The sequence below is a fragment of the Mycetomoellerius zeteki genome, unplaced genomic scaffold (assembly GCF_001594055.1).
Source record: "Mycetomoellerius zeteki isolate Tzet28-1 unplaced genomic scaffold, Tzet1.0 scaffold197, whole genome shotgun sequence".
Taxonomy (NCBI): domain Eukaryota; kingdom Metazoa; phylum Arthropoda; class Insecta; order Hymenoptera; family Formicidae; genus Mycetomoellerius; species Mycetomoellerius zeteki.
The window spans coordinates 591,268-609,165 of NW_017256926.1; the positions used below are offsets into that span (position 1 = coordinate 591,268).

The window sequence follows — 17,898 nt, forward strand, 5'->3', positions numbered from 1 at the left end:
AACAGGATTCCCTGACTTATATAATTATATTAGATAAAGACTAATAATTGGAAATGATTGATTTTTAAAATTGTTATTTCGATAGACTCGACAGGTCGGGCTGAGTTTGCAAAAGCACGAATCATGTTTTTTACGCGTGTGCTCGTTCCGTCAACATTGCGTTAAAACAACCTATGTCTTGTACTTCACACATTCCGAAAATTTTATTTTTTACACAATTACCGTTAAATAGAGAAGACGGACGCCGTGGATAAATTCGACGAGTGTAGATTCGGCATAATATACTCCGCATAGAATTTTGAGGAGCGAACAATGTACACGGGAGATACGACTCTTATGTGTCATTAACATTTAAGAACCCGTTTCTCAATATGAGAAAGCTGGCGTTAACTTTAAGTGTTATGATCTCACTCTAGCATTAGACGGCATTTATATCCCACCGCGTGATGATGTTAACGCCTGTAGTCATCTTTGCGTGTACCCATTAATCTTTTAGAGCACACACTGACAATTTCCCCTTTTTTTTAAAGCTAAAGATAATTAATATTATATCTACTGGAGTATTTAATGCTACATAAAAAAAAATAGATTACATTTACAATTTAAATAAAGCAAAGACGAGACAGCTGTCAAAGTTGGAGACAAGATGATTCCTTTGTGTCACGGACTTTCATTAGTACATCCATCATCCTGGCGGCACACAGTAACCGCAGGTGAATGGAACCGGAAGATACGTTTCCTTAAATAACTAAAAATTTGCGCTTTAGATAATAACATCACTTGGAGCAGTTATAGTAGTGAACTATATCAATTAGATATACATATTAAACTTATAATATTCCTCACTGCCAAGAAAAATAAAACGGAACAGGTTGAAATCGTTCAGTAAATCAGTGAGTCAATAGGCGAGTTTTTGATTTAAAGCTCCCATTCACCTGTCGCGATATTACGTATGTCGCATCCTAAGAATATTATCAGCCTTCCATCGAGCTTTATCAGCCCACTCTTCGTTGGGTTTTTTTTCCGCGTATCATGTAAGCCACATCTGTTACATGATATAATCGGCAAACAACTGTCTCAGAATTGAATCCACGTATCACACAGAGCATATTCTGCCTTGAGAAGTTTTCCTCAATCGGGTTACCTGGCCATGAATCTGCTCGGTCTTTACGTACGGAAATGTCGCAAGATTTTGCACTTTTTCTTTTGTCCGGCATTATATTTTTTTCTCATTTTTTACAGAGCTCGCTCTCTTAACGAGAAGTATAAAAAACTATGTACATTTTCTTGCGTTCTTACATATCAACTGAGTACAAATAACGAGTTGCCTCCTTCCATTTATTTTAACTGCCTTTTTTACTGCAGAATTTTACTGTAGGTGGACGGGATAAGAAATCTCGTACTTTCACCATGCAAATGATAACATAATTCGCATAAGCAATCGATAATTTCCCTTTTAACAAATTAAATTATATTGTCGTTATGTTCAATGATTATTTAACTATGATAATCAATCAAGTATACATCTTGTATATGGACGCAAAAAATAATTATCTTTCTTTGTAGCATTCACTTAACTAGCACTAACATCTCGCTTTGTACATTTACTTTGTACATTTCTACTTGTCTTGATTCTTTTCTTATCTCTGTATTGAACGAGTTGAGACTTCTTATGTCACAAGAACAATACCAAACTTTCCTTTTATTGCATAAGCAGCCAGTGCAATTAGTAGCTGAAGAACAAACCCGTCCACCGTTCTTTAAGTGTGGCTGCGGCAATAAAGTAATCAGATGCACTTTGAGGATCATACCAAGAGATTTAAATTAATGAACGAAACGCGACAGCCCATGCTGCTTTCTTCTTTCGTATAACTGTCAAAGTATGTAACCAGAACTAACTTAGCTCAATAACATATTTTACATTTTGGATATTTCATTAGACTTATAAATGACTCATAATGTACGTCATGTCTTTTTTAAACGTCCGACGATCCATTCCAGTCCCTGATATAATCTGAAACATTTTTTATTATCGTTTACTTTTAGATCTTATACCTCTATCCTCCTAGAAATAAGTTCATGATTACGTTATGTTCTTACCCTTCTCCAGTGAGAGCGCAACAGCTCTGTATATGCCATTGGTGTTTTTTGATAGATGTCAGATCCAATTGTCTTGAAATCTCAGCTGCGGTCATGCTGCCCTTCAAGTCTTGTTTGTTGGCGTAGACCAGAACGTTGGCTTTACTCAACTCCTCGTGGTTCAGCATCGAATAGAGCTCTTCCCTAATCATACCGAGCCTCTCTCGGTCAGTGCTGTCTATGACCATAATGATAAATTCAGTATTCGTGTAGTAAGTAGACCAGGCAGCTCTCAGACTCTGCTGACCACCCAAATCCCACATGATAAAATGAATATTCTTCCACACAACTTCCTCTACGTTGGATCCGATGGTCGGAGACGTATGGACAACCTCGTTCATCAGGAATTGATATAATATTGTTGTCTTTCCAGCATTGTCCAAACCAACCATAACTATTTTATGCTCTGAAAACAAATTTTTATTATAAGGTCTATTTTTTTTATAGCTAAACTAAACCATATGAAATAGATAAACATTTGAAGTTAGTGAAAGCAAGATAGAAAGTTTTAGCACTATTCAATGCAATGACAAAGAATGAATGTCTAATTTTAATTTATATCCTTCTAGATGTAAAGGATAATGTGATGAAAGTGGATCAAATTAAAATTAAGTTGCAAGTCGAGGATTTAAATTCAGGGGTCAAGTCTTCAGATACAGAATGTGGTTTTTGTTCATTTTTAACAATGTAGATTAATTTTAATCTCAGTATAATTTATTCTTTATCCTTCTCTGATTTTTAGAACTAGAAAAAAAAATAAGAAAAAGTAAGCTAAACCAATTAAAGCCACGTACTTCTAATCTTAATCCGTAGTGATAGTAATAGGTATTAGTAGCATATGTTAACAGATTAGAGAAAGTAGGCCAATGTTACAAGCATAGAATTTCCAGCAAGAATATCATCTGATTCATCAAGTCACACAGCTCTGTATCAGATTCTTGATAAAATTGGCGACTCCAAGAAAAACCGCTTAAAACAATACTCGCGTAAATTTCGCGAGCGTCTTATTGTAGATCCAAAGTACTTCCTGATACGAATGAACCTTTCAATTAAATTGACAGATCGCTGTGATCGGCAATCGGTCGATCACCTAGCACGTGTTACTACAAACATATACAATGATAATGTACAAAGGGAGCGGAGGGACGGGAAGAGCTGTGACTCATGGGCTTATCATAGTATTTACCTTCGTTGCCGAAGAAGCTCCACAACTTCGCGAACAGCAGTCCCATGTTGACTATTCAGCCAGGGATTAATCGAATATAATCTGCTCGACGTCACAAACTCAGTCTCCTTAGGAGATTGATTTGGGAACAGGGCGGTTCATTGTCTCTCGGAGGGGTTATGTTCGCTTCCGCGATGACGAAATGTCGTTTACGTGCGACGTCGGCTCATGGACCGACGTCATAATCGCGCCGGGACGTCGACGCGGACGCTGGCAATGTGCAAATGCGATCGAAATAACGATTGGAGCTGCGACGCGCGAGGAACAGGCGAGAAATCGACGGAGTACGCGAACAGCCTGTCTAGCTGTCTAGTTCAGTTCGGCAAAGCGCGACATGTTGCTTCTCTGTACGACAAGTGTCCGCACGCCCCGAGCGGGGCGCTGCTGCGCTCGGCAAATCTCGGCAACATTCGGCAATGTTCGGATCGAAGCGCTTAGTTCAGCCGGTATCTCATTGGTGTCAGGAATGGCTGCGTTCAGCAGAGAAAGCAGCTTTGCAACTGTTGTAAAATTCTTCAGTATATCGATACATATTCATGAAAATGATGTTGGTGCCACTGGTGGCGCTGCGATCGATTTAGGATTTCTTCAATTAAATTTCGATTTTCGACTGTAATTGACAAACTTTATCTGTGATATTTTATTAGCATAGATAATATATAGAACTTATTGAATTAATTGGAGTTTAATTAAGATCGTCCCCACTCTGAAGTTTGCTGCTTTCTTTAATTAAATAGACGACTCCGATTAAATTCCGATTTAATTATTCAAAACTTAGGCGGGGTGTCCTTTTAATAGATCGACGAAAGCAGCAAACTTCAGAGTGACGAGAACCTCGACTAAATTTCGATTAACTAATTATAAGTTGGAATTTAAACCATTTCAAGGATCGTCTCTGTTCTAAAGTTCTGCTGTTTATGTTGATTTGTGTCGCGACTTTTTTTGAATGGCTAATTATGTATATATACATATGTATATTTATTATATTTTAAGTACAGAAAGTATAGCTGCAAAGAGTAGAGTAGTTGTATTTCTCTTCCAACATGACACAATTTATTCATTCTATTATATTTCTCTCATAACTTTGACAATTTTTCAAGGAACACTTAAACCGATTTTCATCGCTTCTAAAATATTTTAAATGAGACTGGTATTTTCGATGAGAATATAACTTGTTATTGCAGCTTTTTTCGAACGTTGCTGTAAAGAAATATTGCCTCGTCAGCTATTCGAAAATTATTTCCCCCAGAAATACAAGTAAATTCGAAGAAGCCGGCAATATTATTGTGGAAAATTATTTTCTATAATTGTGCTTTAACGTCGTTTAATTAAAGGTATTTATGTCATCTTTCTGATTCGGACAAATTAATATTGTAAGTAATATTCGGTATTGTGGCCACGAAGCCGCAGATTAGATAAGTTGTGTCGTGGCGGCATGCGTGTTAAACGCTGCATCATCATTATCACAAATTCTTCTCGCACGGGCGACGTGGTCTCGAGCACCGTGATTGGCTCACAGTTCGTCGGCTGACGCTGCGGAGCATGCTGTTTGATCATACGTCCTTCGACGAGCTGAAAAGCGACCACTTGTTGCTCCTGCGGTGTTTGCTACAGCAATCTCACGCCGTACATTCAGCTAGATTCTATTACATTCATCACTGATCACGTCTACGAGCCGTCTACAAATATGAGTACTCAGTGAGTATTCTTCCGTTACGTCTGCATTTCATTCGAAATAACGCAGGATGCTTTCTATTCAATAATAGGTGCTTTCCAGCAAGGACATAGTCAGACACTTGTTGTTTAACGTTGGCAAATAACAAGGATGAAACGACTCACTGTGTTACACAGTGTCTGACTATGTCCTTGTTGGAAAGCACCCAATATAAATCAACACAAATATCGTTCTGTCTTTGTTACTCATTAAATCTGGAATGATGTTTGTGTTGATTGTGTCATTAAGGGAGAGATTCTTATATGTAAGACTGTCTTAAATTTATTCTTACGATCTCATGCCACGTCTTAAGGGGCCCATTCTGTAATTCTTAACGATTGTAAGGATATTACATTGTCATTGAGCAGGTTTTTTTGTATATAGTAAAAAAGCTGCGCAACGACAATATAATGGTATCGCAACGACAATATAATGGTATCGTTACAGTCGTTAAGAGTTACAGATTAGGCCCCTATTATATAAGACATTTAAGACGGTTTTAAACATAAAAACCAACCATGAATATCGGCTTAAAATGGAAAATACAAGACGATAGAAGGCTTGGAACCAAATAATGGGTTTTTTTTATCTGAACTTCTTACAGGTTCATGTTTTCCTTTTTCCAATGGAAAAATGCAAGTTTAGTTAATATAAAAAAAACAGGTCTAATATTTTAATGTAAATTTTAACTACAGTTAAATAAACTGTGTGCTGATTGTTGGTTATTTATTTAGAATAGCGGAACGCCAGCAAAAATTGATCAAAATTTGTCATTTTATAAAAGAGCTGTATCAAATAACATAGATGTGATAGTACAGATGTAAGAAGAATAAAATCGAATTTCATTTTTTTTTAATGGATTTTACATGAATTTTCTATTTTCCAGGGTGGCAGATATCGCCCTCATTGGCTTAGCAGTCATGGGACAGAATCTAATTCTGAACATGAATGATCATGGCTTTGTTGTGTGTGCGTACAACCGTACAGTAGACAAAGTCAAGTCTTTCCTTGAGAATGAAGCCAAGGGCACAAAGGTTATCGGTGCTTACAGCTTGAAGGAGATGGTCAATACATTGAAGAGCCCAAGGAGAGTGATGTTGTTGGTTAAAGGTAAGTTTCTTTTGTTATCCCAATTAAAGATCTATAACTATAATTATAATAGTAATTGTAACTGCAATTATAATATAATACAAAAATTACAATTTGCTCTGATAATAGCTGGTTCAGCCGTGGATGCCTTTATTGAACAATTAGTGCCTCTTCTTTCTCCTGGCGATATTATCATTGATGGTGGCAATTCTGAATATCAAGATACCGATAGACGTACCAAAGATCTAGAGCAGAAGGGAATTCTGTTCGTTGGCAGCGGAGTCAGTGGAGGAGAGGATGGCGCCAGATATGGACCATCCTTGATGCCCGGAGGCAATCCCAAAGCTTGGCCGCATATCAAATCTATCTTCCAAGTATGGCCTATCATTATTTAATATAAAAATTTATAAAACTGCAAAATTGTTGATATCTTTTAGTTAACAAGTTACCAATAAGATCGAGTGAAAGTACAAAATTCTGCGCAGTAATTCGTGCTCTAAAAATTAGATTATACTTATTCCTTCTTACATTAATTAATAAGAATGTTCGAAATCTTTTAGTCAATATGCGCGAAGGTTAATGAAGAGCCGTGCTGCGATTGGGTAGGCGAGACTGGTGCGGGACATTTCGTCAAAATGGTGCACAACGGCATCGAGTACGGCGACATGCAGATCATCTGCGAGGCATACCACCTGATGCAAAGCGGTCTGCAGCTCACGCAGGAAGAGATGAGCACAGTATTCAACGAATGGAACAAGAGCGAGCTGGATTCGTTCCTAATCGAGATCACGCGGGACATCCTCAAATACAAGGACGAAAAGGGCTATTTGCTCGAGCGAATCAGAGACACTGCCGGCCAGAAAGGCACTGGCAAATGGACGGCAATCGCTGCATTAGACTACGGTGTGCCGGTCACGCTGATCGGCGAGTCTGTCTTCTCCAGGTGCCTGTCCGCGCTGAAGGATGAACGCGTAGAAGCGAGCGCAATGTTGTCTGGGCCGGATCCAGTATACAAAGGCGACAAAAAACAATTCCTCGAGCACTTAAGAAAGGCTCTATACGCCGCGAAAATTATCTCGTACGCGCAAGGCTTCATGCTGTTAAGAGAAGCCGCCAAAGTTCACAATTGGAACTTGAATTACGGTGGAATAGCATTGATGTGGCGCGGTGGATGTATCATAAGAAGGTAGGGTGGTCGAGAAATTTATGTCACTTTCGAATTTATCTAATTACATCAACGTTACAACAGTAATCCCTTTCATACGACCTACATTTTCTTTTAAAGCGAGTAGCAAAGAAATATCAGTGTCAAGGCTGTAGAATGTTTCTCAGGGGCATTGTATCTAGCGTCACATAAACTTATACACAAGATAGTCTCTCGTTTTTTTCAAATCCTGGTTTTAAATAAGTCTTATCTTATGTAAAACCGCGAGATGTAGAGAGAGAGGATGAGGATCAGGATTATTGCTCTTACATTTGAAGCTTCAAATAAAAGGATATAAATATATGTATTAACTTTATAATAAATATATAAATTCGGATGTAAGAAACGACATAGACAACATGCGTCTCAAAAATATCTCAAAAACGTTCTTTAGAGATGCATATTATTCAGGATATTCGTAAAATTGTGTGTAATTTTTTCTTACAGTGTATTCCTAGGAAACATAAAATCGGCGTACGACAAAAATCCGAAATTATCCAACTTATTACTGGACGACTTCTTCGCCAACGCTATGGATAAGTGCCATCAGAGTGCCAGAACAGTGGTAAGCACTGCCGTGACGATAGGTATACCGACTCCTGCTCTATCGACGGCTTTGGCCTTCTACGATGGATTTAGAACCGGTCGATTACCGGCGAATCTGCTGCAGGCGCAACGAGATTACTTCGGCGCTCACACGTACGAACTGCTCGGTCAGAAAGGGAAATTCGTTCATACGAACTGGACCGGACATGGCGGGAATGTATCTGCTTCTACGTACGATGCATAAATTCTCGCGTAGTTAACAACCGTGACTGATAATGTATAAACAAATACATAAAAATGCGACAATACAGTGCGCTAAATTACGCATAATTATGAATGGTTACAATAATTATATGAGTGATAACCGTTACCTTAGCTATGATAAAAAAACAACTCGACAACATGACAAAAAACAACGACACGAATGGTTCTATAACGGAAAGAAGTCATTTATAAATAACAAAATATTGTTAAATAATACGTTATATTTTCTGTTTTCAGATGTTTTCTCTCTTCTTTTTGATAAACATATTTTCATTAATATATTATTAAAATATAAAAAAATTACAGAGGCTTAAAAAGGTACATATATTTTTATAAATATTGTAATGGTAATGTATTTGAAAGGTTATTTAAAAGGAATATAAACATTTATGAATAAAAATAAATAATAAGACATCTTTTTTTTTTAGAAATTTCCTAGAATGCTTTTACGTCGTCAATTGATGTTTATTTCGTTTAGATTACGACTTTCGTTCGCGCGTCGCACTACGTTCCACGTAGGTTACATGTATATTTTAGGAAACAACGACTCAGAGAAGTAGGGAGAAATTACGTAATTCGCAAGAGACGTTGCTTGATTGTAAATGTCGAATGTCGACGAGTAGGCGACTCGTATCGCTCGGTAAGATTATGCATCGTATAATCAAGTAGTAAATAGCGATAATTGTGGACTCTGTTCCCTCTTCAGGCGATACGAGGTGATACTGTTGCAAATGCGGTTCTCAATCGTTCGACCGACGTGGGAATAACGGAGATGGAAAATCGCAAGAGAGCGGAGACGCGCGGGATCGAGCTAGTGAAACGCCGATTATGCAGCAACGAACTCGTCATTACCGCGCATTTCTCTTCCTCTTTAACGCGCGCACGCGAAAATATTGGAGCATGACACTTTCAATCGCACGCCGACGTTTTCCCCGTGGCTTGCGAAACGCGAAGCGCGAGCAGCGAGATGCAGCTTTGCGCAACCCGATTTTTCGCGCGCTCTCTGCCGTAACCCGTAACACGATTTCGAATGACGAGGAAATTGGTAACTCGGCTTCGAAACGCATCGTCCGTTAGTGCTATTTTTTACTGCGAAAATATTTAATCGTGCGATACACGCTGCTCGAATTGACCACAATTTAATGAATTATTGATTTATATTCTAAGTATATGCTAAACCTTTTTTTTTAATTCGATTTTGTTTTTTAATAAAGTCAGTTGACCTCGACGTTTCCTTCCTTTGATGCCATGCTTTTTTTTTCAGAGAATATTATTAACCATGTTTTTATTTACTGTCGAGGCTGCATACGTGTTATATTTCCGTATGCGTGATGTGCTTCGATATAATTATATATGTATATATATATATATACAGGATGTCTAAAAACCGCATTTCCTCTTAAGAACGTATTCTTGAGGTAATTTTGAGACGAAAATCTTAATACAAAAATATCGAGGCTACAATAATTTTTAAATTATAATTGGTTAAAGATAGTATGTAATTCGAAAACTATTAGTCTTAATATTTTCGTCTTAGAATATTCAAAAGAATCCAGAAATAATAATAGAGATTATAAAAGTAAAATGGTTTTTGACTTTTAAGTATTTAAAGTTAGCTTATAATTAAAAAAAATGTTGTAGTCCCGACATTTTCGTATTAAGATTTTCGTTTCAAAATTACCTCAAAAATATGTCCTTAAGAGGAAATGCAGTAGTTGTGAGACACCCTGTATATACACGTTAATTACATTTATTCATATTGAAATCCAAATAAAGTAACTTATACACGATTATAGGAAAAATATCAATGTAATGCTATAAATGCTTTGCATTCTTTGATTGGGTCAATTTATAAAATTAATTTTTTCGGATTGATCAATCAAAATTTCAAAGCATTATTTATAATGAGACTTGACCACATCCTATACCTCATTCTCTATACTAAAACTTTTATTGCTTTTATTTATATTTCAATTACGCAAGCATGTAGCACGACAGTGTCAAAAATTAGAACTTGTTAAATTCCAAAAATACAAGGAACGACGGTGGAAATAGTTCATTCGCTATTCGCTGCATAATTCCGCAGGGGAAGAGGTCTCCTCCATGCAATTATAATTCAACCGTTGCGTATCCCGTTTTGCGACTAGTCGGCAATTAAAATTAGCGATCAAATGCGAATCAATGCTCTCTCGTGTGTCCTGATCTTTAGAGAGCGTGGTTTTTTTTCTGCGATAATATCACACGAGACAAACAATATTCCGAATTGCCAGACTATGTTTAAATGTCAGATGTGAACGCGCAAGTCTAAGCCGGCTGAACTTTCCTATGGTTCTCCCCTCTTTTTCTCTTTCTCTTTTTCTTCTACTCCTCGAGTACATATTTGTTACTGGGACTCACTGGGAGTCTTCTGACATGCAGCTCAAAAAGAATATTTTTCTTTTGTTTCTCTTTCTTTTTAGGCCTATTCTTTTCCTATACCCCAGGATCGAACTCCTTGCACAATTCATCTTTTGTCTTTTTTTCTCCATTGTGAATAGAAAAAGAAGGGAGATGAATCGTGCAAGAAATTCAATCCTGGGGTATGGGAAAAGAACAGGCCTTTTATTATAGAGTCCGGTGAACTCTATACATGCTGAAGTGAACGTTAGACCTCGTTTTATTATAGTATATTGAAACGAGACGTCCGTCCCGCTTCAATATACTATAATAAAACGAAGTCTAATGTCTCTTTTTAAATGTAAATTAATTTTAATTTATCGGTTTAATTTATTTTTTATCCTTTTTAATTCTTAAAAGTATAGAAAAAGATGAAGAGTCACTTGAATCGAGATTAAAATTAAACTGCATTGGTAGAAACGGGCATGAGTCGCATAAATTCTTGCATGGTTCATCTTTTCTCTTTTTTCAATAGCAATGTCCGCGATTCTTGCATATGAAACCTTGTTGAAAGATCAATGAAATGTTACAGAAAGAATCTGCAATCTTTTTAAAATATTACCAAAAAGTTTTCAGCTACTTTTAGTACTTCAAAAATCATATTTAAATATATACTTGATTGATACTTAAATAATATTTAAATTTATTACGTCGACATCAATTAAACATATAATATTTAATATTATTTCTGAAGTTCTTAAAATTTATTAAAAGTTTTGTAATCTATTTACAGATTATACAAACTTGTTGAAATAAACTTAAAGTATTTCTCAAAAAATAGTAATTATATCGCCAACTATTTTGATTAATTAATCACTTTATATGTATAAGTACATATATACATAATCACTATTAGAAAAATAGAAAGTCACTTACACCTGCAGTTTCCACACAATATCATTATTCATATACAAAAGTTTTTCGTAATTAAAGCAGAACAAGTCATTCGTTACAAAAGTTTTTCGCAATTAAAGTAGAACAACTCACGATAACATCAAAATGACATTAAACTGAATCGCGATTGATCAAAAAATGACTTTTAGTAAACATTTTGGAACCATTTTAACATCATGATGATTTTTTCTTCTGTTTAAATATGTTTTTCAATCTATTGTATATAATAGATTTTAGAAACATTTCTATTAAAACATTTCATATGATATATTGCAGAATCCTTTCAGAATTGTTGCACATGAGATGTGAAAGGTTTGAAACATTTCTGAAAATTTTCCACAGCAATCAATGCTGTATGGATGAAGAACTAAAATTAAATTTGCAGTTTTACGGCGAACTCCATGGCGATCTCTCGATCATATTCTACATTATTCTCAAGCACTCATCATTACAGTCATTACAATCATTGCCTTCGGAATCTTCTTACATTCCTTATAAGTATTCTTTAATTTATATCAGCTCCAGAGATAGATAAAAATATCAGATTTTATTTTTCACAGATGAGCGAGAATGACATTATAAATATTTGATCGATCTCGTTCAAAGGATATACCAGTCGCGAGGATTGGTCTGCGGGGCAAGGAGGCGGAGGGAGGGAGGCATCCACCGTCGGCGGACCATCATCGCGCGTCACGGCGTCGGCTCATAACGTGGACGGAGAGCCGGGAGTGCCGGGACAGCGGTGCGGTATTACCGCATTTGCCGCTGTTTGCCGCGGTAGATAGTCCGCGCTCGCGGTAGCGCTCGCGTTCACGTTTGGAAAATGGCCGACCACAGAGACCGAGACTATTACACGCAGACGGATCTGCGTTCCAAGAACGACGATCCGCCGAACTCGCGCCTCTTCGTCATCTGTCACAAGAGTCTCGAGGAGGACGATCTCAGGAAAGCGTTCGAGAAGTTCGGCAAGATCGAGGATATCTGGGTGGTTAAGGATCGAATCACGGGCGACAATAAAGGTAATCCCGCACAGCGTGTTTTAGATAAAAGCTAAAATCAATAAACTCCGATCTGCTCGTTGAAAAAAAAGTAATTGCGCTTTCCTCTCTCTTTTAACGCGCGGCTTCTCTATTTCCGTCCTGGGAAAGATATCTTCGCGTTTCTCTTTTTGTGTACGCCAGTGTGTCCCTAATAATCTACTATCGTCGCTGTTTGCCCCTCAGGTGTCACATACATCAAGTTCTCTAAAACATCAGAGGCGGCGTTTGCTCTGGAGGAGATGAATGGCAAGATGCTGGGCTCTGTGGGCAGAGCTATCAAAGTGATGATCGCCTCAAAGTAAGTCCTCCTCTGTATCATTCTCTTCATTTAATATTTATAATTCTAAGATTTATAATTGTTGGGTTTGACTTGACGTATATCAATGTCCATATCTAGAGATCCTATAACAGAATCTGGCCACAAACAGTTTTATCAAATGTATTGTTTCTCTTTATATATGTTATCTCGTTCTAACTTATGCTATCTATCTTATTCGTTCTAACTTATTCCCATTTCTCTCAAGTAGATTAACTTTAATCTCGGTTTTATTTGTACTTTTTATTTTTTTTAATTCTTAGAATTAGATGAAGAGTTAGTTGAACAGAGATTAAAATTAAATGACATTGGTAGAAACTGGTATTATTGAAATTGAAAATAATGGGCCAATCAAAAGTTTATCATCTCATATTATAGGATCCTCTATCCATGCTTACGGCTTTTCTTTTTCTTAACCCTTAGTATACATGATTGGGTCATTCGTGTCTTGCATATTTCTTTTCTTTGAAACTGGAGCACTAAATAATGGTCTCTATTCTTTCATTTTTTTTTAATACACAACTTTATACTTGCTAAAGATGTTACAGTATATGTATATAAAGTATAAAATTCACTTATATTTATTTCTACCATTATAGTTTGATTTTAATCTCAGTCCAACTAATTCTTCTCCTTTGTTTAGTTAGAAGAATTAGAAGTAAGTTGAACCGAGATTAAAGCTAATCTATATTGGTAGAAACGGATGTTAATAATTTTTGTATGCTTGTAAAAATTAATCCAAGACGTGAATAACTTAGACAGTAAAGAACCAGAAAATTATGATGTGTATTAAAAATTATTGAAAGTAGAAAAAAGAAAGCAACAGATGTGAATGCCGACACACGTCAAGTTAATATCTAGACTGCTCTATAGTCTAGATATGTAGATTTAAACCGGCTTAATCGATCCATTTTATGTACATCTAGTTCTAATCAGCATTTCGTTTTCAACTGATTGTTCTCAGTCGGGATCAGGGTTCTGTGCGGGAGACGAATGAAGAGGAGAGGTGGGTTCGCTTATTCTGTGTATTACCGAAAACAATGACTGACAGTGAGCTGCAACAGGAATTCTCCAAGTTCGGTGCGATCGAATACGCGACTGTTGTGAAGGATCGCAGTACGAACGAATCCAAGGGCTTCGGCTATGTCAAGTTCAAGAAGGTGTCTAGCGCGGCGCGGGCGTTCGAGGAGTGTGACAGAAAGTACAAAGCGGTGTTCGCCGAGCCGAAGAAGCCGAAACCCGATCACAACGAGGCCAAGTACAATAATGGACTGTCTAGTTCCGCGTACGATGGTAGTAGCAGTAGTAGTTACGCCTCCTCAAACTTTGGCAAGAGCAGTATCAGCCTGGAGATTGCTACTAACTATGCCAATTCGGAAGGCTACACGCGTCTGCAGGTGATCGCACATCCAGCCCTGAATCAGGACCAACTGTGGAAGCTGTTTGACATCGTGCCAGGGATGGATTACTGTCACTTGAAGACCGACGTGAGATACAGGATGCCACGCGGTCAAGCGGTGGTGGTATACAATAATCCGAGCGCGGCAGCATACGCGCGTGAGAAATTCCACGGTTTCGAGTATCCACCTGGTCATCGAATGATCGTCAAGCCGGACTTGACTAGCGTGCCGCCGAAGGGCGCGTCGAAACCTGGCGGTTCAACAGCCGGCAGCGTCGCTAGTGCAAGGACGGATCTAGTACATTTGGCGGAAACCATTGCTCAAGCTACATCACTCATTCAAGCTGCAGGTCTGACGGCACCGAGTAAGTAAATCCGACCATCTCGTCAGCGCGCTCGGTGCGCCGAGGAAATAATACGTTGTACATCAAGTATCGTTGTGTTTCTCATTTTAGGCTTAGACCACATATCCGTAAAGTTACCTCCGGTACAACCGATGGCGAGTATAGACGCTGAAGTTGCCAAGAGATGTTTCATCGTATGTGGCCCACCGGTGCCGCCTATTTACGCTATGAAGGATGCATTTTGTAGGTTTGGGAATCTTATAGATGTATATATGTTACCCGGCAAGAATTGTGGATACGCGAAATACGCCAGCATTAGCAGCGCGAATGAGGCCATTGAGGTACGGCACCTTTCCTTTTTCTCTCTCTTCTTTTAATCTTTACTGCGTAAATATTTCGAGCCATTCATATTCAAAACACGTAGATGCTTCTACATTCAAATATGCTTTTAGGTCCTGCATGGTCAAGAGATCTGTGGTTCCCGGCTGAAGGTACTCGAGGCAGAGGAACGAAACGTCGGCGAGGATCGGCGGAAACGACTACGAATGGATGAGGACGAGAATTGAACGTGTTCTAATAAAAATGCGTATCTCGTAAGTAGTAGACGAGAGTAGCGTAGTGTGGCGCGAAGGAAAAGAGAGGCATTTCTATGTAATAGCTGTAGTACACCCCGAGACGTTGTTTTACCGACGCTATCACTCTTTCTCTCTATCTCTTTCTCTTTATCTACCTCCTCCTCCTCTTCTTCCTCCTCGGGCAGGGGGAGAAAAACTGCAGGAGAAAATGTAATTTTTGCTGTTTGTCTTCACAGACTGACTGGTATACACAAGCCGGACGCACGCAACAAAAAGAGACGAATTTAAAGACTACTACTCACTTGACCACATCAAGGGCCTGCATCCAGGGAAAACTACTCCAACTACCTACCTATATATATTTAACTATTCGCTTACGTTCGCGCAGCTGCAACTCTCTACGTTACTGAAACCTTTAACTGCTACTCTACTACTATTACTTTTTATCCTCTTACATGTCCGTTTCACACACGATACGTTTGCGCGCGCGGACGACCCGATTTTCTGTTACTTTAAGAGGCCTGTGCGAACGGCCGATGTCGTTGAGTGCCTATTCTCTGTGTATGCCTATTACCCGTATGAAAAGCGCTCTTTCCACATCTGAAATTGTGGAAATGTACTTTCTTCCTTCAGACATTGCGAGGCTTGGAGGAGGCAAAGCACGCGTACATTGACGAGGTACATAGGACTGATTTGTCTCCCAGATTGTTTCTCGCATATATATATTTTTTTTTATCCTAATCTTTTAATCTTTAGCTTTGCACTTCTTCGAAATGATTAATATTAATATATTTTCGACACTTAAAGGGTGCGTTCGAAGTATTAACACGAAACATCTTAAACGTTTTAAATCCAACATTGATGATTGTGAGAAATCCACGAGGACAATCATGGCTCTGATTATCTGCGCGTTCGCATAGGCTTTTAGGTGTAACTTATGCCTTAGGTTTAACAAAGAGACCTTTAATTTATGATTAAATTTCTGTACTTTTCTTTTATAGTTATATTGCGTGCAGAAAAGAAGCAATAATTTGTACTTTATACGTTATTGACAACTTTTACAATAAGTTAAAATTATTGCGGACAAAAGTAATTCCAAAACAAGATTATTTAGACGTCAATACAAATTTTATTTTATGCTGTGATAGTAAGATAAATTGTTATTTGATAAAATCATTGGATCTCATATATCATATAATTTTGTCATACCGTTTGACTTATGTTTGTATAAAATATTTTAACTTATTGAGATGCTTCGTAAAAAATTGTAAGACATTAATTAAATCGCGCCTTTTACGCGCACACATTACCAGTTAAAATTTTTAATTAATAAAAATTTAATCTGTAATTTTTGCGTTTTAAAAAGGTTTCGTACATGAAATCCTTTTATTAAAAACGAACAGTTCATGAAAAAAAAAAAAATTGAGAAGATTTCGATATTTTTTGAGTTTTAATAATAAAATTTTTATAAAAAAAAAAGGATCTGTATATTAATGTAAGATATGCAATACTCAATATTATACATATTAATGTTAATTTCCAATTGGTATTGGGTAAAATCTTGTTTTGGAAGCAATTGATGTAGGAACAAAATGTAGGAGTAAAATGTACTGGCATGTAGACTATTTTTCGTTTCAAAGCATGATAGAAGAAAGAAGCGTAAATTTGTTGCTTACGGTAAAAGAAAAAAAAGAAGAGACAATTTTCTGGCAAAACCGATTACCCGATATCCATCATTACGAAATCAAATTACCTCGTTACACGTGATCGACGCACAACATTGAACGTTTTATGCTGGACACACATTTTTGTACCACCGTGCGTTAGACTCTCACTGTATTGACCGGCTGGTGTCCCAGAGGACTGTAACTGACTTGTTTTCTTTGGTGATATCAAATACACATGAAATACGCAATAAACCCCAAAAAACACCGACTCTTTCACTCGATTTTTTTTTTCTTTATCATTTCCTCGAGAATGAAGTATTGTATTTTATCTAATTGTGTACTGTCTCTAATATTGTATTAATTGAATTGATGTTCCCTGATAATCTGATATGTGTTTTTCTCATTTTCAGGATACTGCAAGGATTCCACGAAGCACTGTACCTGAAGACTGTGATATTTTTAGCAGCGTAAGATTATGATATTTCTATGAAATTGTGTATATGGGAAGAAAAATTTTACAGAATATATTAAATTATTATATTTTGGGCACAGTTATTGATTATATTCACTTGCATATGAATTTATTTATTTTTCAAGACAAACTCTTGCTTGAATATATGTATATGTATGTATACATATATACACACACATACATACATATATATATATATATAGCCTCCATTAGATAAAGATAAGTAATGGCAGGCTTTTTATCGCTTTTCTATTTTTAAAATTCTCGTTATTTTTAGGAATTTACTTTTGCTGGTGAAAAAATAGTATAATTCCAGACGTAAATGTTACAAAAATTCAGAGTTGAGTAATAACTAGTTAAAACGTTGAAAGTTAAAAAGTTAATGACTTTTAACTTAATTTAGTTAATTTTGAATACATTAATTTTTAACTTAATTTAGTTACTTTTAAACTCTCTTTAATTTATTAACATTTTAAATTAAAAATTTTTTTTATATTTTTCTCTTAATGCTAATATTTTTTTTTAACTATTCGTTACATTTTGAGTGCCGGTAACGGTAATGAGTTATTTTTAA

At 36.9% G+C, this 17,898-nt stretch overlaps 3 protein-coding genes across 5 annotated transcripts; 2 read left to right on the forward strand and 1 right to left on the reverse strand.

The window, feature by feature from the left end:
- Positions 1–206: 206 nt before the first annotated feature.
- On the reverse strand, positions 207–3,700 carry Arl5 (ADP-ribosylation factor-like 5). The gene is made up of 3 exons (XM_018446996.1): positions 3,326–3,700; positions 2,101–2,545; positions 207–2,014 (listed from the first exon to the last, which is right to left on the reverse strand). The coding sequence occupies exons 1-3, from the start codon at positions 3,369–3,371 to the stop codon at positions 1,966–1,968; spliced, it is 540 nt and encodes a 179-aa protein (XP_018302498.1). The 5' UTR covers positions 3,372–3,700; the 3' UTR covers positions 207–1,965.
- A 1,053-nt stretch (positions 3,701–4,753) lies between these two features.
- On the forward strand, positions 4,754–8,407 carry Pgd (phosphogluconate dehydrogenase). The gene is made up of 5 exons (XM_018447025.1): positions 4,754–5,062; positions 5,965–6,188; positions 6,297–6,541; positions 6,728–7,353; positions 7,819–8,407. The coding sequence occupies exons 1-5, from the start codon at positions 5,052–5,054 to the stop codon at positions 8,159–8,161; spliced, it is 1,449 nt and encodes a 482-aa protein (XP_018302527.1). The 5' UTR covers positions 4,754–5,051; the 3' UTR covers positions 8,162–8,407.
- A 3,812-nt stretch (positions 8,408–12,219) lies between these two features.
- LOC108722095 (RNA-binding protein 45) lies at positions 12,220–17,391 on the forward strand. Of its 3 annotated transcripts, none has more exons than XM_018447021.1 (6): positions 12,220–12,530; positions 12,735–12,849; positions 13,832–14,631; positions 14,728–14,951; positions 15,063–15,203; positions 15,422–16,295. In XM_018447021.1, exons 1-5 carry the CDS (start codon positions 12,335–12,337, stop codon positions 15,174–15,176), a joined length of 1,449 nt encoding a protein of 482 aa, XP_018302523.1. In that variant the 5' UTR covers positions 12,220–12,334; the 3' UTR covers positions 15,177–15,203; positions 15,422–16,295. The 3 variants fall into 3 exon arrangements, with proteins under 3 accessions (XP_018302523.1, XP_018302521.1, XP_018302520.1); XM_018447019.1 differs by having other exon boundaries at positions 12,221–12,530; positions 14,722–14,951; XM_018447018.1 differs by lacking the exon at positions 15,422–16,295 and adding an exon at positions 17,263–17,391 and having other exon boundaries at positions 12,335–12,530; positions 14,722–14,951.
- The last annotated feature ends 507 nt before the right edge of the window (positions 17,392–17,898 follow it).

What these genes read in the sequence shown, in the direction of transcription:
- Pgd (XM_018447025.1), top strand. An exon ending in AGTGATGTTGTTGGTTAAAG is followed by an intron (nt 6,189 to 6,296) that starts GTAAGTTTCTTT and finishes CTCTGATAATAG; the next exon opens with CTGGTTCAGCCGTGGATGCC. An exon ending in ATATCAAATCTATCTTCCAA is followed by an intron (nt 6,542 to 6,727) that starts GTATGGCCTATC and finishes GAAATCTTTTAG; the next exon opens with TCAATATGCGCGAAGGTTAA.
- Arl5 (XM_018446996.1), bottom strand. Translation starts at nt 3,371, where the DNA reads ATGGGACTGCTGTTCGCGAAGTTGTGGAGCTTCTTCGGCAACGAAG. An exon ending in GAGCTTCTTCGGCAACGAAG is followed by an intron (nt 2,546 to 3,325) that starts GTAAATACTATG and finishes ATTTGTTTTCAG; the next exon opens with AGCATAAAATAGTTATGGTT. An exon ending in TGCGCTCTCACTGGAGAAGG is followed by an intron (nt 2,015 to 2,100) that starts GTAAGAACATAA and finishes AAAATGTTTCAG; the next exon opens with ATTATATCAGGGACTGGAAT.
- LOC108722095 (XM_018447019.1), top strand. Translation starts at nt 12,335, where the DNA reads ATGGCCGACCACAGAGACCGAGACTATTACACGCAGACGGATCTGCGT. An exon ending in AATCACGGGCGACAATAAAG is followed by an intron (nt 12,531 to 12,734) that starts GTAATCCCGCAC and finishes TTTGCCCCTCAG; the next exon opens with GTGTCACATACATCAAGTTC. An exon ending in TGCAGGTCTGACGGCACCGA is followed by an intron (nt 14,632 to 14,721) that starts GTAAGTAAATCC and finishes TTCTCATTTTAG; the next exon opens with GCTTAGACCACATATCCGTA.